Below are 24,452 nucleotides of genomic sequence, written 5' to 3'. Positions count from 1 at the left end.
GGGTAATTAGCCTTCTGAATAGAAACTTTTCAAATATCCTAAAGACACTGTAACGAACATCTTGAGTCAGATGAGACCCCAAAGATGAATTAGCCTAGAGCTGACAGTGGGCCAAACCTGGCCTGCCACCTGTTTTTGTTTTTAAAATATTTATTTATTTATTTGACTGTGCTGGGTCTTAGTTGTGGCGTGCAGGATTTTTAGTTGCGGCATGTGGGATCTAGTTCCCTGACCAGGGATGGAACCCGGGCCCCCTGCATTGGGAGCATGGAGTCTTAGCCACTGGACCACCAGGGAAGTCCTGCCACCTCTTTTTATAAGTAAATATTTATTGGAACACAGTCACACTCATTCACTTGTATACTGCCTATGCCATTTGCACTCCAATGGCACAGCTGAGTAGTTGCGACAGATTATATGGCTTGCAAAGCCTCAAATACCTGGTCATTAATAAAAATGGTTTGCTGACTCTGCTCTAGAGGTTCTCCATTATGGGTCGCACATTAAAATCACCTGGAGTGCTCTCAAAAGGGATCAACTCAGAGATTCTGATTAAATTGATCTGACATGGGATCTAAGTATTGGAATCAAAAACTTCAAAAATTTCCCTAGGTAATTCTAATATGCAGCTACAGTGGAGAATCACTGATATAATCCAGTCTCCTCTCACAGGTAAGTCGGCCCAGATGTCAGGATATGTCTCCTTTTTGTAATGAATAACAACTACTAATATCTACAAATCCCTGTAAAGCACATCCATCTACATGGTCTCATTTGATCCTAGAACAAATCTGAGGTCCAAAGAGCAAAAAGCATTACTGTCCCTGCTTCACACATGACAGAATTCAGGCTCAGGGAAAAGTCATGTCCCCAAAGTCTCCTATTTAGTAAACAGAAGCTAACACTCACATGCAGGTCTTTTGAAACAAGTCCACTGACCACTGATATTAATTGTGCAAGTTACACATTTATATTTTATTTTGGCCAATGGAGTCCTACTTGCTTTCATGCTCTCAAGACATAGGACTATACCGACCCTTCCCAGAACACTTAGATATCTGCCTTCCTAAAGCAGACGATGCTCTGTGGAGTCCCTACGATTCCTCAAGGTCACTGTGAGGGTAGAGTGAGGAGGAGAGGATTGTATGCATGCAGGTATGTGTGTGTACATCCAATCCCCACCCATCCCCACCTCAATTCAACCAGAGCAGGCATATTTTTTACCTGTTCAAGTATTAGGGTTCCACATACAATTCTGTTTGAATCAGGAGTTTCACCTTTGAAGACCACTGATCTGGCTCAGACCTTAGTCCGTGGTTTCGATCCAAGGTGGCACAGACACTCTGCCCCCGAATTCCTGTCACTTCTTACATCATCAACAAGTTCTTCTCTGTTGGTCTAAATGAAGTCCAAAATAATCGTTTCTCATAATGCCAATATTGGTATTGTTTTTTGAGAAATCAGACTTATTTTTAGTAGAACAGACATCTGTTAGGGTAACTGAAGTTTCTTGTTACTGCTTCCTGCCCACCTCATGCATCCCATATAATCCACATTGGGAAAGCATCATCCTCACCCACTCCCTCTCGCTGGGCCACAGCTGTTCTCCTGCCTGCTCACTATGTGTGCCTCCAGCATAATCCACTGGTGTTCCACCTTGCTTCCACTCTTAGGCTTTCCTTTCCTGTGGAAGTGAGGCACTGATGATGGGAAGTGGGGGGCGGAGTGGGAATAAGACATATTCTTGCATTTCTTCATGTTTCCAGAGAGGAAGGAACTATTATTCCCCTCTATACAGAGGTGAGAAACCCTACAGTGGGCAGAACACATCCAGCTTTTCATTCTGTGACCTTATCTGCACCTTTCCACAAGAGGAGGAGTGACTAACCTGACTGGTCAGAGTCCAGGATATTCAAAGGGCTGAGTTTTTATCAGCATCAGTGCCTGAGTGCACGAGGTGTGCTGTGGTCCTGAACTGTGTCCTCATAAGTCAGGGTCTGTTCTCAAACCTGGCAGGAGGATTATAGTGAGAGGGAGTAGGAAGCCCCCACTGTATAGATATATTTTTAGTTCCAAGAATGACAGAGACACTCAGGGTTACATCCTGGCATGACCTCATATTTCAACACTTATTTGAGGAGGCAATTACCAGTGAATCCTAAAGCCTAACTGCCAGAAGCACCCTACTGCTCAGGAAAGGCATAGTCCCTAAAGCTTAAGACAGACACTGTAGCCTTAAATAAACATGAGACATCTTCACCTTCTTATTTTAACAGAGTCATGTCTCTCACTTTACTAATTCTCAAAATATACGGTTCCTTTTTACATACATACACAAACACATTTAAACATAAATACCAAATTCAAGAGAATCAGATGGGTAGATAAATTTAGGAAGCCAAGAGCACAGAAGAAAAGGCCAGTCACCAGATTTTACAAATGATCATCTGAACTCCTTCTCTGGACATTCAACTTGATATATTATCCTAAATATCCCATGTCACATGGTCCACAAGGTCTTCCTTTAGGATTCGGAAGCAATCAATAGCCATACTTATCATTAAGATGGGTCCTGCCATCTCCACTTTGGCCTAGATCAGAGTAAAAAGCAGACAAAAAGCAAGCATTTTAGTACCTAAATTTCTATTAATTATTAGTATATTAGAAACCCAATCCATAGAAAAAGCAACCTGTGATAAGCATATGGGAAAACAAGCATCTCATATATTGCCTTAAGGGTGTAGTAGGAACATAAACTAGTATAATCCCTATAGAATGCAATTTATAGTCTCTTAAAAATGTTCGTAGCCTCTGATCCAGCATGTTGACGTTTAAGAATTTTTTTCTACAAGTACACCTCGACACTTGCAAAATTACACATATTAGAGGTTACTTATTGCAGACTTGTTTGTAATGGCAAAAGACAGGAAACACAGCAAATATTCACTGACGAAACTGGTTAAATAAATAAAGGTATATCCATACTATAAAAAAGAACTATGCTACCATTACAAAAAAAAAAAAAAGAAATCTATAAGTAGCTATGGAAGGATGTCCATACATTATTAAGTGCAAAACAGTGAGGTATAGAATATGCTTCCATTTGTGTAAAAAAAGTGATGAAATATTATGTATTTTATTGCTTACATAGGCATTTTACATTATATATATAAGAAGTCATAAGAAACTGATATTTGGTTGTCTTTAGAAAAAAACTGAGTAGCTAAAGCACAGCTAGAAGATTTTTTTTCCCCCACTTTAGAGAAAATTTAAAATACATGCAAAAGTAAAGAGAAAAATATAATGAACCTCCATGTACCCAGCACCCAGTGTTAACCATGATCGACATGTGGCAAATCCTGCTTTATCTCTTGCCCCTCCTCTATCTTCCCTCATCCTCCACCACTGGACTATTTTAAGGGAAATCCCAGGTATTATTCCATCTGTGAACACTTCTGTACATATTCCTGGAAGACAAGGACTTTTTCTAAAAAACATAACTCAATATCACTCACACTTCAAAAAATTAACAATAATTTCCTAGTATCATCACATATATAGCTAGTGTTCAAAATTATCTGACTGGCTTATAATTTTTTTTAATAATTGTTTGTTTGAATAAAGATCCAAACAGAATACACAAATTATATTTGGTTGATATGTCTCTTTAGATCCTTTAATCTACCCAGAAGGGAGACTTTTCCACTACATACTCTTGTAATGTTCTTATACTGAACCTTAAATATATATTACCTATTCAGAAACCTAAATAAATAAATATTAGAGGAAAAGAAAAGTAAAAACCATCTACCTTCAGGTGGGACCCACACACAGTAATCTGGATCATCTTCTGGATAGTTGGAGGAAAGTGTCAGTGGAAGCTGCAAAAACAGATAGGTTATTTTATTCAAAAGAATTTTAACTCTAAGAATTATTGTCCCTATCCCTGTGAGCAAACAAAAATTAAGAGAGAACAGCTTCCACTAATGATCTTGACATAAGTAACCAAAAATGGGGGAGCATTCTCTCTCTGAATCTTGATTTTTTTCCACAAAGCCTCAACAAGCTGATTTTCAGCCAGTGAGAGTGATGTTTTTTCTAAAAGAGGCAGTCAAGACAGGTGTGAACTCTAAATGATATCACCTCCACAGAGGAAAATGTGACATTGCCTTTTGATCCAGGTGCAGAAAAGTTAACAAAGCAAGCCTGACTGCTATCCTTTGAAAGGCCTGTTTGAAAGGCTTGTTGGTGGCCTTCTGGGAACTTGGATTTCAAGAGGGTTCCCACTACCCTAACTGACAAAGAGTGGCCCACTGGGCCAAAACTGTTCGTAAAAACAATGTGGTTTATGCTGAACACCTGCTTTCCTTCTAGGACAATGGAATTTGGGTAGATGCCAGGCAGAGGATACCTATGTGATCAGTACCCAATATAAATCCTGGGTACTAAGTCTCTAATGAGCTTTCCTGGTTTCACAAGTTGTCACGCTTTGTGAGGAGAATTATGCACATCCTATGTGACGTCACTGGAAAAGGACCCTTGGAAACTTGTACCTGGTTCCCCGGACTTCACTCCATGTTCCTTTTCCCTTTGCTGGTTTTGCTTACTATTCTTGTGATGTAATAAATCACAACTGTAAGTTCCACTACATGCTGAGTCCTGTGAGGCTTCTTGTGAATTACCTAGCCTAAGGGTGGTCTTAGGGACCTCCCGACACCAATTCCACTTCTGGGAACTTACAGTATCCATACAAATTATATACACATAAGGTTACTCATTATAGCACTGTTATAATAAAAGACTAGAAAGAACCCAAGTGTCCATCGATAGTGTACACCCACACAGTAGGAAGCTCTCAATGCACTGATATACAATGATTTCCACCACAGGTTTAAAAAAAAAAAAAAAAAATCTAAGTGTAGCATGCAGTATATTACATTCTACCTTTTGTGTAATAAAAGGAGGAAAATAATATATTATTCAAATGTCTTTGTATGGCATATTAGGATATGAAGAAAGATTCACAAATTAATAAAAGAGGTATGCGAACAATTATAAAGAACAGAGCAGATAGAGACAAGAATAGAGAATCCAAAAAATAAAAATTCAAAAATAAAAATAAAAGAGCCCAGATTTCTAGAAGAGTGGGTAGAAGGCAGCTGGGAATTCTGCTAAGATAATCCCTGGATTCACTCTTCTGGATATGGCCCATGGCAAAGGGGTTCATTTTTACTTCCAGAAAAATGAAGATTATGACTAAAGCACTTACTTTGCCTCGACCAGGAGCTTTCTTTTTCTTCAATTCATCTCTGCTTTTCTCATATTCATTCTTTGATGCTAATTTATAAAAAAGAAAAAAAAAAGAGGCAATAGCTATTTCAGAAAAATAAAATGGAAAAGAAAAATTCCTCCCTAAAGAACATTATAATTATTGAAGAAAACATCACAATCTAATTCTCAAAAATTCCTTCTACTACTGTAAAGACTATGTAGAGAGAACTGTCCTTTCGTTAATAACCTTAGTTTTCAAATCCTAAGCTTAAATTTAATCACACCTTTCGAAAAGGTAAAGGAAAATGGGGCTGACTTTACTATTTTTCAATTTAATCATTACAGTTAAAAGCAGTAGAAAACCAGAAAAAAACAGTCCTTTTAATAGCCCAACCTTTCAACCAATTTATTTTAATAATGTTTGAATCACCCCCATGATAGGCACATATTCAACTCTGGGAGATGTAAAATTGTAGAGAGCTTTGCATGGCCAGAGGGAAACATGAAGGCATTAGGTGCTTTGGGGGTCGGGGGGGAAACCCAGGAGACAGAGGAGGAAAAGAAAGGCAAACAGGATGGCACCAAACATGAACCTCTCATATATTCCAACTCTGTCCACAGCCCTGGCAGCAGCATCTACCCAGTGTCTGCGCCCCTCGGGTCAGCTGCCACCCCCTCCTCTCTGACACCAGTTGGCTGCCTGTGTGTGGAGCAGCAGTGGAGTCGCTGTGCTACTTGCCTGAGGGTTCCTCACACGATGCAGCTGTCTCACTAATCTCTTGGTAACCTTTATTCTGTTCCACTTGGCCGAGTTGAGACATGTTTTCTATAAAATGCAGAACCAAACCATATTGTACTACTTAATTCGTGGTGGGGAACCAAGAAAACAAATCAAAAGCAAGAAAAGCTAAGTACCTACATAATCATCCAGTTTTACTATCATTAGCTTCAACTAACCTTAATAAGGTTTTCAATAAATGTGTCTCCAGAGGTCTAACAGAGAACCACCAATTTTCCACTTCAGAAACTGGCCAACTCTGAGGTAAAACTTTTTAGCAATACTTACCAAACCCTTAAAAATGTACATATTCCTCGGCCTAGAAATTCTACTTCAAGGAACATATTCGAAGAAAATAATCAGAGATGAGCACCAAGATTTATTATATACAAGTATGTTTATAATAGCAAAAATTAACAAATAACTTACATGTATAATAATGTGGAGTTAAGTAAATTATGGCACATTCATGTGCTGGACCACTTTGCCCCTTATTAAAACCACATTTTAAAAGACTATTTTAAGACATAGAAAAAAAGAGGTTATAAAATAGCATGTATAATACAATCCCAATGTTATTTTATAAATAAATAAATTAATAAATAAATGAATGCCTGGAGTAATCCCTAATCAGCTGCAGATTTACTAATTAATGTATCTTATAAACCAAATTTTTAAATCTGCTATTTTTAGACACACATATTTACTTCGGTCCCTTAAACAAAAAAATACAATACTTACTGCTCGCCTCCCCACTGACCTGTTTATGTAACACCCTTACAATGGGTGGATCAAAGATTAGACTCTGAAAAAAGTATGTGTAGTACGTTTTTTGAAAAGGCCAAGCACTGTGCCAATAACAAAGGAAAATGCAAAAACAAAAGATTTACTTCTCACAGATGAGGAAACAATAACTTTTCTGTGTCTAAAACAGCTGAAGGTGACTCAGGAGAAGGTCTACATACCAGGCCTGGTGTTTTTACATGGACTTGCCTGGTTTGTTTTGGAAGTCCATATGCACACATTCCCACACACATTTAATGCCAGTGTTTTTTGCTTTTCCTCATGTTCCCTATTTTCTGTGCAGTCTTAATCTTGCTAAGCAGTTTGGCCAACCTGCAGGAAAATAACCCCTGCACCTGACAAGGGTTAAGAGGATACTAAAAAGATAAACGGTAATCTCTGGGCGTGGGAGATTCCCCTTTTCTTCTTTGGACTTTTATGTATGATCCAAAGTTTCTAAAATGAACATATATGCCTTTTATAATCAGAAGAAAACATATTTAAAAACTAATCAATTCCCTCTTTTATATTTTTCATCAGCCCTTTGTTGAGGTGGGTGAATATGACATGTCAGGTTCTCTGCTAGGTACCACGGGCAAAAAGATGAATAAGGCATGATGCTTCCTGAGAAGTACATCCAGTGGGTACAATTATGTTTAGCCTCTGTTTCGGGGATGGGGGAAAAATGAATAAGGGGAGGCTTACCCCGAGACCACCTAATCAGGCCCCATCATCTGCCCTGTTCCACTGCCCTCCAATCACAGAGTGGCAGCAGCTCAGGACTGTTCCACAGCTGCTGTGGTTTCGGATTCCACAGCTTTCAACTTTCCATAATTCTGGAATACACTGGAAATACTTGCCCTTATTTTACAATGAGGATAATGACTGGCAATCAGAGAAAGACCAGGAAAGTATGTTTCCACAGAGTCAGCTGTATCACACATCACAAAGTGTCACAAAGCCAAAATGCACAGGCAAGAACTGGCTTTGCTTTTTCAAACCTCTCCACGATGAATGCATATGCCCACTGAATAGCACAGGAAGGAGAAAGAAGACATTACCATGATTTTTGGTTTCTTTAGAACATGTGAAATCTGTGGGAGGACCTGTTTCCTGCACTGCTCCTTCTGGCTCTATCTCCTGCTGTAGCCTACTGCTTCCTGCCTCCATTTTCTTCTTTTCATGCTCCTCCTTTTCTTTCTCCTCTTGCTCTTCCTCCTCCTCCTCCTCCTCCTCCTCTTCTACTTCAGGCTCATCCTTCATTCTCATTAGAGTTGGAGGGAGTTCTGGACGCTTGGGGGGTAACTTCTATGAGGGGAAAAAACCCATGAACAAGCAGTTCTACAATATGACAGAGACACATCTTTTCAAGGGGGTTAAGCTAAATGAGCAGAATGTCTAACTTCTCTAGGCGGATCAACCCTGCTGAAGTTTGTTTGAAGGAGGACTTTCACATGAAATATTATCCATCTACGAATCCTTAACAAGTATGCTTGTTAATTTCTAGGGTCAAAAGAACATTAAGTATGAAACACTTGAAACAGCTTGTAGGGAACAAAAACATTTATTCCAGGTACGATTTACTGAGTACCAGCTGTAGGAATTCTGTCCTGTTACCCCTCATGATGTTAAATTCATTACAAATCTTAATTCATTACAAAATCTCCTAGGGAGTAAATCAGACACACATTTCTAAGAAGTAAATCATTTGTGCAGCTTTTTCATTTTAGATTTAACACAATTTCAAGGAAACAAGATATGTAAATCAGTAAAACAGATCCTGAAGAAAAAGAAATTTCTTGAATAAGGTCAAATATTCTAATCAAGACCTTTCAATAAAAGTAATTATTAGAAAAAGTTGATCACAGCATAAAGACTAGGAAGAAAGTACCAAAGTATATGTTAGGTATATCATTTTTTAAATATAGGATTTAGCTCAGTAATCCTAAGGAGAGCTTTTTAGTAAAGAGTTTTTCTTCTAACTAAAACACCCTCTCCCCACCTCACAGAAAAGCCTCCATCACAGGTAAACCACATGGTACTCACTCAGGACACATGGCTGGGACTTCAGACCTCTGCCGCCAGAGGACAGTTTACCCTAATTCAAGGTGTTATGGACTGAACTGTGTCCCCCCAAAATTCATGTTGAAGTCCTAACCGCCAGTACCCCAGAATGTTACTTATTTGGAGATAAGGTCTTTAAAGAGGTGATTAAGTTAAAATAAGGCTGTTAGGGTGGGGCCCTAATCCAATATGACTGGTGTCCTTATAAGAAGAAGGAAAGCCGCCAGAGTTGCAAGTGCACAGAGGGATGACCATGTTAAGAGGCAACAAGAGGGCAGCCATCTGCAAGCCAAGGAAATAGCCCTCAGAGGAAACTAACCCTGCTGGCATGTTAATCATGGACTCCTAGCCTCCAGAACTGTGAGAGAATAGATTTCTTTTGTTTAAGCCACCTAGTGTGTGGTATTTTGTTATGGCAGCCCTAGCACATTAATACATAAGGTTATGCTCTTTGGGGTGATGAAAACCTTTTAAAAACTGACTCTATAAATAAGGATGTACAAAGAGCAAAAACATACATCAGTGAAGTATTAGAGGATAGTAGAAAGATCACAACTCAAGAGATATAAGACCTGGATTTGATTGCATCTAGTTACTTAATGATGGTGTGATCTTGAATTTAACCTCTCTGACCCTGCTCCTCAACTGTGGGCGGTAATAATTCCCACACATCATAAGGTGTTGGAAGGATTAAACAAAGTAAGAAAAACCATATGGCAGAACCAGGTGTAGAGATTATGCTACTACCAAGTGTTGGTTGACTCTGAATATTACAACATCTAACCACCAGGAAAAAAAGCAAAAAAACCCAAACAAACCCAGAAACCACAGGAGACCCTTTCTTAAACGCAACATTGATCACAAATTAATAAACTGGTATTCTAATTCACAAATCGGTTACATGCAAATTGATTCACATGAATCAATTCATCAATTCTTGATAAGCCTAGGCTGAAGAGAAAAATCCAAGAACGACGTCCTGGGAAAGATGTGATCATACCAAGCCCACAGCCACTTTTTACATGACTGTGGGATGAGTCATCTGAGTTTTGAAAAGAAAAGAGATAAATTAGCTCGGGATAACTCAAGAGCTAAAAGTTTAACACCTTGACCCACAACTTACCCCTATTGTTCCAGTTTTTAATTTGAATTTGCTTCCTCCTTTCATGGCACCAAAGAGAGGCAGTGTAAGCTTTTTAGCTTTGTTTTCTCCATCTGTAGCCTGACTTTCAGTTCTAGGAAGAAAGAATAATTATCTATTCCAGTGAGGCCAAGGTTTTATCTAAAAATACCATGGTAAACAAACTTTTGGCACCACAAAACTTTCCACAGTGAACATTTATGCATACACGAATAAGAAAGAGGTATTCAGGCCAGCAAAGTTTGAATGGACAACACTGCTGATTGTCACAGACACAGAGGTATTAAGGGCAAGATAAGGATACTACCTTAGTCTAGCAATTTACAACATGCTACATGACTTCACATTCATAAAATGATGCCTACAGTACACAGGTCAATGGCAAAGGAGAATACACAGGCATGCCCCATCCCCACTAAATGGCAGGAGGTGGATCCATGGTGTAAAGCCCTATTTGCCATCAACCTCTGAAGAGGACTCAGTGCTTGACTTACTTACCTGGAGGCCACACTTATCATAACCACACACAACAGCTCTGAGCACAGAAGTTTAAAAAACAAAAACGTATGTGTAAAGGGTGCGGGAGGCAGGATATCCTGTGTAGTGAGTAACAACAAAGACTTAATGAGAGACCCCACAACTGGCGAGCTTGTCAATGTTCTCAGTGGCTGAATATAGTTATAAAAGCTAAGCACATGAGGGTAAAGCTGAGGAAGAGCAAAGAGAAGAGACTGTTGAAATTAGAAAAGAGCAGGGGAAAAAAGAACAAAGCAAAAGAAAAACAAAAAGGATGGCAGTTGACAAGACACTCAGAGAGTAGGCAGAGATGACAATGAGAAGATAGCATGAGGAGAAAGAGGGGAGAAAGCCCTATGCTTTCTTCACATTGACTATAGGACAACCCTGCTTTCTGGAATATAAGGACAGCACTGGCCCTCCTGGCTCACAGGGGCCCATACAAGAAACTGACTACACTGCTCAACCCTGAAGCCCCATTTCCACGCCTGCCTTCTTTTACCTAAGTCTTACCCCCTCGGTGGTGCTCTTGAGCCTAGCCTCACCCCCCTTCTGTACCAGAAACAGACCCACTGCCTTGCTGAGGCCATCAGAGGAAATCCTGCCTGCCTGGCCTTAAAGACGCTCTGTCAAACATCCCTCACATCCCTTCCCCACAAGCGTCAGGAAGCATGGAAAGGCAAAGGCAAGAGCAACACAGATATTTTTCAGCTCCATTAAATAGCTTGGCTGGCCTGGAGGACATGCAAAGCCTCCCAAAGGAGAAGAAAAAGTAGAAGATGGGATCACAATCAAGAGTTGCTTGTGGGTGGAGCAGGGGTGGACTTAGGTAGGAAGTTTAGAAGTTCAACCCTCAAGTGAGAAGAGGAGGGAGAAGATACACAGCATCTGAAGGCCAGTATCCAAAGTAAGAAAGGGAGGAGGAACAAGACAGACACACAGACAGCAGGAGGGGAGGCTCTAGAGGAAGCTGATGTGTGTCTTCTAGCTCACAACACCTCTCAGGGCTGACTTAGCAAATTAAAGGATTACAGAGCTGGAATTAAAACTCACTGTTAATTTGTCTAACCTGGGCTATGGCTCCTGAGTTTTTACCTTTTCTCCACAAAAACGATGTCACAAATAGTTGCTAAGTATATCAATGATAGTAAAAATTACGACAATGATAATACATATGCCAGCACTTTATTAAGTGCTAGTCAGTTAATCTTTGCAACATCATTATTCTAATTTACAGATGAGGAAAGTGAAGATCAAAGAAGTTACATAACTTGCCTTAAAATTCCCAAAGACTAATTGACAGAGCTGAGAATGAAACCCAGGAAGTCTAACTCTAGTGCTAATCTACCTCCTCACTGTCAGTAAGGTAACTCAAACATCATTTGCGGCAAATAGACTTCTGTAGACTGATCTATGAATCACTGTATTAAATATCCAAACTACATATAAATCTTTGAACAAACCTGCTAGTAATTTGGGGATACATCTTCTGTGCAGATGATCAAGAGCTCCAGAAACGGTTGGCCATTACGTTTTTGTAAACAGAGGTGCCTCTCAATTGATAGATACTCATCTATGCAATGCCCCCAGCATCAAGTTACAGGTTTTGTACACGGGGGTGAGGGGCTGAGTAGACGCTTACTGACAACCTAAAGCAGCACTGTCCAACAGAACTTTCTGGAATGATGGAAATGTTCTCTGTCTGCACTGTCCAATACAGTAGCCACTAGCCACATGTGGCTACTGAGCACTTGAAATGTGGCTAACGTGACTGAAGAACTGAACTTTTAATTTTGTTTAATTTTAATATCACATGTGACTATTGGGTGCTGTACTGAACAGCACGGACCTAAGGAAAACAAGAAACCTTCTATATTTAACTACCTTCATAAGTGAGTGAACGCACCTAGGTAGTACCACTTTTTGAGATGCCCATCTGGATTGTGTTTATTGAGGGTTGCTTACTTCTACAACCACCTACTCAACATTTTCAAAATTTGTTGACACCACATAGAAGACAATTTTAAAATATTGTCAAGTTGAAAGACTGGATCTCTCTCTCTCTCTCTCTCACACACAAACACACACTCACTCACTCATAAATACTAGCCACGTCTGGGAAAAATTATTCTTAAAATCTTGTTTACAAATTACTCAAAAATCTTCTGGATGTCTGCAAATGGATCTGGGTAAATCTCTTCCAATAATTTCCCCAAAATCAAAGTTAACAATAAGATCAACTTCAGGGGATTATGCTTTTTCCCCTTTTTAAGGAAGAGATTCCACTTTAAAAAAGTATTTAAATATATTGAAGAGTTATCAACTGGTTCTTAAGAATGACAGATATAGGCATTAAAATGACCATCTGTACTCATATCTTTTCATCTGTGGTTTTAAAATCATAGATAAAAATGGTATTACATTGTAGTATTTGTATTTCTCTTATGCGTGAGGTTGAGTTTATATAGTTAAGAGTTACTTGTATTTCTTTTTCAGTGGCCTTTCAGTTGACATCCTTTGCCCATTTGTCTCTGGTGAATAGGTCTTTATATATTAGGGAAATTAACCTTTTGTGCATGTTGCTCTTTAAAGAAGTTTACTCTGCACTAAAAGTATTAAGTAAAAATTTAGAGCCCTCCAATGAAACAGGAATCAATATAGTTTTCCTTAAAAATCCAGTAGTGGTCTAAATTTCACAAATAAACTGGGTTTTTAGTTACTCCATGAAACCACTGCCTTCTGTGCTTTAAAGAGTTTCTTATAGTCTATTTCTAGTCCATAGTGATTACCTAAAAAAATAAAGATATAATTCAAAATGTTATCTTTGTGAACATGCTTATTTAAAATTCCAAGTATAACTAAGACTTACTTTTTTAGTTCTGGAATCTCTGCTGGCTTTACAATTTTTATCAACCCTTTAAGTCTCTGCTGTTCTTTTCTCAGTTCAAAAGTTCTCAGGTGAAGTTTCTTCCGGGACACACCATCTAATGCATTCCCTGATTTCATTTCTGACATGAACGCATCTAAAGAGTCCTGAGATGGTGACTCTGATAGAGCTGTCCAAGAAAGGGATAATACATGTTTAGAAAGATGGCACCAAATATTTTAAAATTCAGCCCAAGTTTCCATAGAAAAGTCACTAACTTAAAGCTGGACAGAGGACATTACTGATATTAGGAATTAAGGAAACTGGTTATAACCGGGAGATCTTAGAAAGTCACTTTGCCTCAATGGGCTTCATTCCCCTCATCTATTAAATAAAGAGGTTGAACCAAATAATTTATGATGTTCTTTCTAGTTCTAAAATGCTATGCTGCTCCTTAGAAAGGCTCCATATCCTGTAAATCTAACTAACCAATGTAGCCTTAGTACCTAGCAAAGTGCACTACACACAGTAGGTCCTCAATAAATATTTGTTTAATGAGTCATTACCTTACCTTTGCCGGAGGCTTTCAGTCTCTCAGAAATTTCAGAGAGTTCCTTTTCAGCATCATTTAACTTTGCAACCTGTAACACCCAAATTAACAGGGTTAGCAAATGTTTTTCTTCTTTCGAAATGTGGTAGCTTTCCTTTTCTTCCTCCTCTTATTTTAATTATTGTGACAAGTTTTAAGAGGATTAATTCAGAAGTCCATTTAAATCTGCTCCTCATGGAGTTAACATTTTTCATTTGTTTATTTAAATCTAATTGAATGAATATCTGAATTAAAGAATCAAGAATTAAACAGAAGGAATGTACAGAACACAGACTTTATTTTACTCAAAAGAAAGAACTCAAGGGACTTCCCTGGTGGTCCAATGGTTAAGAATCGATCTTGCAATGCAGGGGACACCAGTTTGATCCCTGGTAGGGGAACTAAGATCCTACATGCCTCAGGGCAACTGAGCCCGCATGCCACAACTAGAGAGCCCACGTGCCGCAACTAAGACCCAACGTAGCCAATAAATAAATAAATAAATATTTAAAAAAAAGAAATAACTCAAGGCATTTGTTTTCATTGATGAATCAAAACGATAGATGTTACATAATGTTTTAAGCTCTGAATACTACTTAATACAGTGAAAATACAGGTCATCTTATGATAATTTCATGAAGGATACACTGTTTAAGACTACAGGCATAGCTCATTTTATGGAGCTTTACTTTACTTGCACCTTGCAGATATTGCATTTTTACAAATTGGAGATTTGTGACAACCCTGCATTGACAGAATGATGGTTAACATTTTTTAGCAATAAAGTATATTTAAAATATACATTGTCTTTTTAGAGATAGTGCTATTGCACACTTAATAGACTACAGCATACCTTTTATATGCACTGGGAAACCAAAAAGTTCGTGTGACTCACTTTATTACAATTTTCATTTTATTGCAGTGGTCTGAAATTGAACCTGCAGTATCTCTGAGGTGTGCCTGTATTACCAAACTACACTCCTCAAAATTCCTTTCACAATTCTTGGCTGCCAAAAGCCTAGAGTCAATTTCACCTCAGAATGTCCCAATTTGGAACTTTTTCCTTTCTTTTTTTGGGGGTAAGATCATATCCAAAGAATGCTCATTAATGGATCACTACCCACCTAGAGATAGATATAGTCTCTAGCAACAAGCCAAACTTTTTTCCAACTTGGATAAGACTAGTTGTTTGTTACCATCAAATTTACAGATCACAAAAATTATACTTCAGTACTAGATTTCAATGCTATTGCTTTAAAAATTATAATTATAAAACAAATTTAAATAATACATTATTTTATTTAAAAAATTAAACTACCACAGCTACTTCTATAAATAAAACTTGCCAATGATTCGAAGGTCTCTGGCTTCTCATCAATCTTCCCAGCCTTCTTCATTCGGTTCAGACGCTTCTTTTCAACCAGGCCAGTCCGATCAAGAAATGTGTCATCATCACTATCATAAAAGTCTTCATCCTCCCAGTTCTTGGCTTTCCTTTTCCGAGATACTACAGGTAGATAAAATAAATGATAATGAATCAGTTTAAAAAAAAGAAAAAGAAATAAGGCAAGTAGACAAGCAGCTTAAAATACCACCATCAGTTATTAAAAGAGAGGATTCAACAAGCTGCCAAACTACATATAAAAACAAAGGGCTAAACCTTGAAGACATTATTACAAGTGAAACGAGCCAGACACCAAAGGACACATATTGCATGATTCCACTTACATGAGGTACCTAAAATAGCCAAATTCAGAGAGACAGAAAGTAGAACACTGGTTACCAGGGGCTGGGGGGAGGAAGACTAGGAAGTTACTGTTTAATGGGTACAAGGCTTCAGAATGGGATGACGAAAAAGTTCTGAGATGGACGGTAGTGATGGTTGCACAACATGAACATATTTAATGCCACTGAACTATATACTTAAAAATGCTTAGGAACTTCCCTGGTGGTCCAGTGGTTAAGACTCCATGCTTCCACTGCAGGGGGCACGGGTTCGCTCCCTGGTTAGGGAACTCAGACCCTACACGCCGCGTGGTGCAGCCAAAAAATAAATTTAAAAAAAGAAATTGTTTTTAATGCTTAGAATGGTAAATTTTATGTTATGTATATTTTACCACAATAAAAAAAAAGTTAAAACAAAGGGCTAATTTATTTAATGAGCAAAAGCTCTCAAAAATCAATTAGCAAAAAAGGAAAAAGATAAATGAGGAAAGGGCCAATAATCCAAAAGAAAATTTTAAAAATAATAAAAACAGTTCACAAAAAATGAAATACAAACGCCCAACAAACATTTGAAAAGATGTTAAACTTTTTTTTAATAATTAAAAAACACAAACTAAAATAATGAGATACCACTTCTTACCTATTAGACTAGAAAAAACATAAAAGATTAATAATGACTAATTTGGTAAGGATATGGGGAAATGGACTCTCAAACAGTTGGCTGGAATGCATATTGACACCATCTTTCTGATGGTCAATCTTACAACAGCTGTCAACATTAAAGACACAATTAATCCAGGATTCTACTTAAAGGAATTTATCCTATATATATCAATGAAACATTGTAACCATGAAAATCTAGAAAGCCCATCAACAGGGGACTATGGTAGCTGTTACTTTTTTGTCTACCCTATGTCATCTTACTCCCCTTGTTCTGGTAAAAGTACCCCCTTTCCTCTAGAAAATTCCTCTCCCATTCCATCTGGATTAGGGGTAGTCATGTGACCAGAGCCAGATCAATAAGAATCTTTCCCTCATAGTTACACTTAGATACAGGGAAAAAGAGGCTCTCTTTCCAATGAGGTTATTAAAGAGAGAAGATATAAATCCAGGGCTGTAAGCATCCATCTTTTCCGCGTGGGGTAAGAATCTGTCTGCAAAATAAAACCATGCATTCATGAGACAGACTCACTCACAGATACACATATATAAGTTGTATGTGTCCTGGTGATACTGAGTTCCGGTTTTGTAGCACTAAGTTCTGCTTCCAGAACCTGAGGTCCTGCTTCATGCAGTTCTTCCTTCAGTCCTGTGAGGTACTCTTCCCAGCTTCTGCAGCCAATAACCTTTCCCCCTAAGCTAGTTTGAATTAGGTTTCTATTATTTGCAACCAAAACAGTCCTTATTAATATAAACCTGATAATTTCCAGGTTAAGATGGTACACTGAACACACATATCTAATTTTGTTCTCTCCCCATACCCCACTAAAACTGCAGCAAAGAGATCTTTTTTTAAAGACACTAATCTACAAAGACAGGGAGAATAGTCGTGGGGACAGTAACACCAAACTTCTGGAAATTAAAAAGCAGACAGATAAGTGGAAATTAACTTAGTAGAAATAAAAAATAAAAAATGGATCCTAAACCAACAGTGGGGAAAGCTGAGAACCAAACTGATTATACTACAGAATCCTCAAAAGGATCTGGAACTGGGGCTGGATAGTAGTGCTAAAATAAAGAGGACTGAGTAAAAGCTGATTGAGAAACAGATCCTTCTCCCTGGCTACTCACCTCCTTCCCACCCCCAGGAAAAACACAGAGTTTAAGACAGAAAGTCTTTGAACTATGGGTTGACTAGTACAATTGAGGGCATGGGTACTACATTCAAAAAACAGTACTCTCCTGAAAAGAGCTGAATGCTGAGAACACGCTCAGCCATCTCCACCACGCAGCTCTAGGAACGCTGGCAGCCAGTCCTCTCCCTTCATGCAGGAGACTGGAAGAGTACTCTCTGGGGAATCTTGCCAGCAGAAGAAGGAAAATCTAAGGACACTTACATGGAGAGTTCCCCAGCAAAAGGCCCACCCACATTATTGTATAGTGTTCCTCAAACTTAACAAGCCCCACCTATATATTCCAAGCTGCCAACCACATTTTTTGTCCCTATATAAGTATCTACAGCCAAGAAATACATGACATCTGAGAAAAACCTCTACCATGCATGATAGATACCAAATAAACAAAAAGAAAAAACAACCTGGAGAAAACAGATTAGCAGAGAGATGAGACATTAATAATCCATGAACAACAACAGGATACTATGTTTTAAAAATGAATATTCAAAGAACAAAAGCGAGCTTTGGAAATTAAAATCTTGATAGCAAAATGAAGACAGAAAGATAAAGTTGCAGAAATATCCCAGAAAGAACAAAAAACACAAATAGAAAAGGGAAAAAAAGATAAGAAACTTAGATGATCGGTCCAAGAGGTTCAATATCTAAAATAACAAAATTCCAGAGAACAGAGAAAACAGAGGGATGAATGATGGAATGGCACAATTCCAGAAATGTTCCTAAACTAATTTCCAGATCAAATGGACCCAACAAGTACCCAAGGGAAATGGATGAAACTATACCCACAGAAAGGTACATCACAGTTAAGTTTCAGAGCCTTGAGAACAAAGGGAAACTTACAAACTTCTAATGAGAGGGGGAAAAAAAGATGACATACTAGAGATCAGGAACATGAATAGTTTAGGACTTTGATAGCAACACTGGATGTCAGGTAAGAGCAATGCCCTCAAATTTGTGAAGGAAAATTACTTCCAATTTAGAATTCTATTCCCAGCCAAACTATTAACCAAAAGTAAAGCTAGAACAATTATATTTTCAGAGTAGAGGGTTTAATAAAGTTGACTTGCTATATATCCTTTCTTAGTAATCCACTAGAGGATGTCCACCAAAACAGCAGAAGACCAAGAAAAATGGAAGATGTGAACTCCACTGAAGATTATATCCGTGCCCCCATTGTTGTACCAGCTTTCTATCCTGCCAAAACTACAGAAAGATGTGCTCCACTAAAACAAGGGAATAAACCAAGAAATATGAGAATCTGAGAATCACAAAACAGAAAATCCATCCCTGGAGAAAGAGAAAGGAAATCTCAAGGAAGACAGCAAATGAAGTCCCAAATGACTGTTCTGCAGCAGGCCTAGAGAGTGGTCATCCTTAAAAGAATGAGAAGAGTCCTCTTCAGGAGAAATGTCTCCAAAAGAGTCAGAACTGATAAATTACTTAATGTGATTGACCATATGGAAAAACATACTGAAAGGCTACTGAAAGGTGTGGGAAGAATGAGTAAGAGGTACCAAAAAATTCAAACACATGAAACACATACACAATTATTAACTTTAGAAAAACAACAAAAAAATAAAACTGCTCAGTTGTGACTAATATTTGCATAAACGTAACCATGTAAATATCAAATACTAATTTAAGTCAATAGATAATGTTTAAATGACTCAAAATATAATAGCATATTCATGTTTTTTAGAAATATGAATTTTTTTAACATTTATTCTTTTTTTATTGAAGTATAGTGATTTATAATACTGCAATAGTTTCAGGTGTACAGCACAGTGATTCCATTTTTGTTTTGTTTTGTTTTTTTGCAGGTTATATTCCATTACAAGTTATTATAAGATACTGGATTAGAAATATGGATATTTTTAAATGCCAGAAGAAATAATTGAAAGAGTTAAAAACCTTCTAGGGGGCTTCCCTGGTGGCGCAGTGGCCCACGCACCGCGATGAAGAGTGGCCCCCACTTGCCGCAACCAGAGAAAGCCCTCGCACAGAAACGAAGACCCAACACAGCCATAAATAAATAAATAAATAAATAAATAAAATTAAAAAAAAAAAAAACCCTTCTAGGGATGAAGACTAGGGAGGGGCAGGACAAAGAACAGGTATATTTAGTTATAAGCCTTCGGTAGTTTTAAATTATATGTAAGTTACTTTGCAATAAAATTAATTTTAGAATAAAAAATAATTATATACCCAGATTTTTTAAAAATAAGGTAAATTTAATGCAATGACATGGGTAATGTCCATGATACATTCTTATGTTAAAATGTCACAAAAGAATATTATAAGTAACATAAATGCATTTGTGTATGCGTGGTTTTTTTTGGTTAAAGGATCTACTTCTGAACACACATCTATAAAAAATGTCTGGGAGAATATAAATAAACAATGGTTACCTTTGGGTATGGAGATAGGGAATTTTTTCTTTTCACTTCATAGAATTCTGTACGATTTACATTTTCCCCCTAAAAAGAGGTTTTGTAACCTTAATGTTAAATTTCTCTTCCTTCTATCCTTCTCTTTTTTGTTTTTTTTTTAAAGAAAAGTGTTCCCACATACTCACCTGCCTCCTGCCGCAGCAATCCCAAAGTATCAAGGATTCGACAAGCTTCCAGTGAGCACTGGATCATTGCCTCTTTTTTCTTTCCTGAATGAATAGCCTCAGCCACTAGCTGTTTTCCAGTTGAATCATCCACAGGTAATCTGCATTGGTTTGGGGGGAATTATAGCACAGCATTAAGCTCCAATTCTCATGAAAAAAATTAATATTTTATGATAATAGTCATATTTTTTGAGATGGCTTTTTAATCTCTCAGTTCATTTTGTTCTATCTTGCCAAGGTTGGACTTCAAATCTTTTTCTTCCACCTTTTATTCATCCCACCCTAACCCCAACGTGTTACTAAACTATCAAGGTCCAAATTCAGGAATAGGCTAAAATTAAGATTAAAGTTGCTCTTTGGGTTGTTGTCTGTAACCATAAATTAAACCTGAAATTGACCACTTTCCAGAAATGGATGTTAATGAGAAAAAGAACATACCTCACCCTGCAAAGCCAAGTGCTATGACCCTGTTCATCAAATTCATATTCTAATTCTTCTCCTGTGGGAGGAAGAAAGACAAAACAATTTTAATAGCATCTGAAAGTTACTAGTTGATACAAAGGGAAAAGACAGCAAAGGTTAAGTAAGAATATAAAGTTCTCATACCACATTGAATACTAAATTTCAAAGCATTTCACTTCCTATTCCTAGGAATTATTATCTGATAATAAAATTAGAATGAGCTTGAGGCAGAGAAAAGCCCAAACTCATATCAAAACAACTCTCCATACACAGGTTTGTCCCCTATATAGGAGCTTTCACACTTATAAGTTGTAGACTTAGTGTTAATTTATCATGGTTGCCTAGTTTTTAGAAGCATAAATATTAAGTGCAGAATGCAAGCAGTTCATATATATATTTACACTCATACACATGCGCACACATACACATAGATGTTCTCTCAAAGCATTTCTACTGAAACTATTCTCTGCGGAAACATTCTTTAAATCATACAAAGTGAAAATCCATGTTAAGAATTACAAAAGATCAGGTGAATTAGAAACAAAAAAATGACAAGAAGTTGGGTCAATCTCCCCACCACCCCAGTCCTGGATCTTTTGACAAGAATCGGATGAAGTCAGGCAAAAGTACTTCCTTTTTTCCAAGATGTGAAAAAATAACAAAATTCTTACTATTTTCAAAATAAACCTGAAGCAACTGACCACACAGGCAAGAAATGAACAAGGAGGAGAGCAGATAAATTACAGCATTTCTAAGTACCTGAAGATCTGGAAAACCACCCTGTTGTGGATACATTATACTGGCAGTGTCAGAATCTGTTTACATACCTTCTCGGTCAAAAAAACCTTGGAGAGCCTTTTTTGGATCCTTTATATAAAAGGCCTCTCTTTCCTGCTGAAACTCTAAGACAATAGGGTTCTCTTCAGCCTCATCCTCTACAGCATCTTCTCCTACAGGATACGGGAAAGAAAGAAAAGACAGTCAGACATAAGAGACTATCTGAATGACACCCACTATCCCTTCAGGCTGGATAAAGATACAGTTATCAGTGATGAAACGAAAGGTGGGGGTGGGGGGGGAGGAGGACAACCACAAGACCATCAGTATGAACATCTTCAGGTTTTCTAAATTGTGTGACAAGTTAAAACTTGTTTTCATGGCACCTTATTTTTGTTCTCCATCACTATATGTATTGATATTTTAAAAGCAAAATTACCTACCACATTCTCTATGTAAAAAAAAAAAAAAAAAAAATGAAGTTCCTCAGCCCAGCATTCTCACTCTCTCACACCCAGGTCTAATACTTTGTCTTCAATATAATTTCCCAATACTTATCATATCCACCAACAGACTGGTCTACTTAGTACTCCCTTAAAATCATCAATCCCTGCCCCAAATACCACCCCAATGCTCAGCTTCTTAAGGGCTTCTTTTCCTTTCCTTCAATTCCCAGCTCAAAACCCTTCTGTTTATAAACTTATAAACTGTCCCAACGATCTGTTAGTGCTGCCCAACAGAAATATAATAAAGCCATATATGCAATTTACATTTTCTAGTAGCCACATCAAAAAAGAGAAACAGGTGAAATTATTATCAAGGAATTTATATAAAAATATTATGAATATTTTACATTCTTTTTTCACACTAAGTCTTTGAAACCCAGCGTGTATTTTACATTTACAGCACATGTCAATTTGGACTAGCCACACTTAAGTTCCCAGTGTGGCTGATGACTACATGTGGCTGATGACTACCATACTGGATAGTGCAGGTCTAGGTCCTCAGTGACTGCCCCCTTCTCTGAACCCTTACCCTAGCATACTAATGGTTTCTAGCTTTTGTTTGGCACTTACCACAAGTAATTTCATAAGATTTATCTGTCTTCCCAACAACATAGTAAGGCCATCTTCTAGCTTTTCAAAATCCTAGCTCCTGAATACCCATCCTCCAAAATGTCTGGTGTTATGGAAAATTCAATTTATTCCTCTGATTAGATATTTTCACATTTCAGGGTATTTACACAAAGTATGAAAAATTCAAAAGAACTCCTATATTGAATAACATTCCGTTTTTTTGATTGAATGTAGTTTCACCCCCTTTAGCAATAATCAGTACTTAATTAATTTTAATGGTTAAAAATAATAAACTATACGCTGAGGAACTTTTGAACAAAGGAGTGCACTGTAAAACACATTAAAAGAAATCAATAGTGCCCATAATTCAATTTTTTGGCATCAGAAAAGTTAACAAATCTGAGTTTTGGTAACCTAATGTGCAAACTGCATTTGTCCTATCTATCTCAAAGAGTCATGAAAGCTGTATGATAAAAAGAAAAACAAAAAAACCCAAACAAAAAAAACCCAAAAAAACATTTAAGGGTACTAGTAGAAATGAATTTAAAATATTAACCTCTGGCAGCAATTTTGATTCCTTACCCATTCCCCAGGTGCAGCCCATTTCATCATCTTGACTACTAGTATTTCTCTTTCTTTCAGCTGTATCCGTTTCCTCTTCTTCATCTGAGTCTTCTCCCAGCATCTTCTTCTCCAACATCATTTGTTGCTGCTTGCGCAATTCCTTCAATTGCGTTACTGTCAACTCAGATTCTGCCTCTCGGTCTTCCTCTGGTCCCTGATGGATCAAGCAAAAGAATTCTTTTACAGTTGCTTGTTGAAGTCACTTTCAGAAATATGGCAATGTGTACAGAGATCTGGAGATGAGGGGCCAGATTTTTCCACTTTTGTAATCGCTGACTGAGACAATTTCCTTCCTTAGTGAAAACTTAACGAGCTCAGGAACGCAGCCGGGTGCACTCCAGAGACTGCAATTCTAGGTTTTTCTACTTACCTGAAAAAGAAAGAGCCGGGTGCTGCCTCCAAAGCGAAGAACATGCCCGACGTGGACCCGACAATAGGTGCGGGGGGGGATGCGGGTTTTGTTAAGAAAAGTGCCGTGGGTGCTTCCCAAATCGTAGAGGTAGAAGCCAGGCCCGTCGCCGTCGCATTCTGCCTCGGAACCGGACACCCTGTGCTGCAGCACAGCGTGGTAGCGAGACACCGAAGGATGCTCCAGGCACACGTCGCAGCTAGCGAGCCTCCCGAAAAGACAGCAACTCATCCCTTTCAGACTCCGGGTGCCAAGGATGGTGCCGCCCTTCAGTGTCTCTAGGCTGTAGGGGGCCGTGGCGGGGCCGCCCCACGGAGGCTCTCGGTAAGGGGGAGCCCGGGCCGGGCCGCCAGGGGAAGGAGCCGCTGTGGGGGGCCGCGGCTGCTCCTCCGCTGGACCCCTAGTCTCCCCGCTGTCCAGCAGGGCTGGCGGGACTTCAGGCTCCGCGGAAACGGAGTCCGGCAGCGCCGTGGGCCTTTCCTTCTTTACCTCCTCAGGGTTTGAAGGATTGGTGGCCGGGGCTTTGCCCCGCACCGCCGGGGGCAAGGGCAGGCCTGGCTTCTTGAAGTCGCCATTGAGTTCCTGCGAAGCCAGCGGCTCGGCCTGAGAGGGACTAGCGGCCATCATCAAGCGCGTGCAGCCTCGAAATCTGTTCCTGGGAAACCTCACCCCCTCGGTCTCTACATTCCTCTCCACGCCTCCCTCTCCCCAGCCCCCAGCGGCTTCTCTGGCAGCGACGGTGGAGTTGCTCCTTCACGACCTAGAGCGTTGTGAAGAAGTGAGTATCCTGGGAAGTTATAAGAAGAGGAAAGCAAAAAGGCGGTCGGGGTACTGTCGGAATGGGGACATCTTTAGAGGTTGCAACTGGGTTATAACGACTTCCTGTGGCAGCGCCTGACTGAGA

The 24,452-nt window shown here is 38.7% G+C and overlaps 1 protein-coding gene across 1 annotated transcript; it reads right to left on the bottom strand.

Annotated features, from left to right (window-relative positions):
• Nucleotides 1-909: 909 nt before the first annotated feature.
• SLC4A1AP (solute carrier family 4 member 1 adaptor protein) lies at nucleotides 910-24,338 on the bottom strand. Its single transcript, XM_061211199.1, has 14 exons — nucleotides 23,510-24,338; nucleotides 23,098-23,293; nucleotides 21,490-21,612; nucleotides 20,639-20,699; nucleotides 20,162-20,301; nucleotides 15,355-15,515; nucleotides 13,991-14,060; nucleotides 13,423-13,609; nucleotides 10,020-10,131; nucleotides 7,894-8,140; nucleotides 6,011-6,097; nucleotides 5,270-5,337; nucleotides 3,812-3,881; nucleotides 910-2,591 (listed from the first exon to the last, which is right to left on the bottom strand). The coding sequence occupies exons 1-14, from the start codon at nucleotides 24,173-24,175 to the stop codon at nucleotides 2,542-2,544; spliced, it is 2,238 nt and encodes a 745-aa protein (XP_061067182.1). The 5' UTR covers nucleotides 24,176-24,338; the 3' UTR covers nucleotides 910-2,541.
• Nucleotides 24,339-24,452: the final 114 nt, after the last annotated feature.

The sequence above is a fragment of the Eubalaena glacialis genome, chromosome 14 (assembly GCF_028564815.1).
Source record: "Eubalaena glacialis isolate mEubGla1 chromosome 14, mEubGla1.1.hap2.+ XY, whole genome shotgun sequence".
NCBI classification, from domain to species: Eukaryota; Metazoa; Chordata; class Mammalia; order Artiodactyla; family Balaenidae; genus Eubalaena; species Eubalaena glacialis.
Note: the sequence above shows the minus strand (reverse complement) of the source record. Positions and strands in the feature narration are given on the sequence as shown.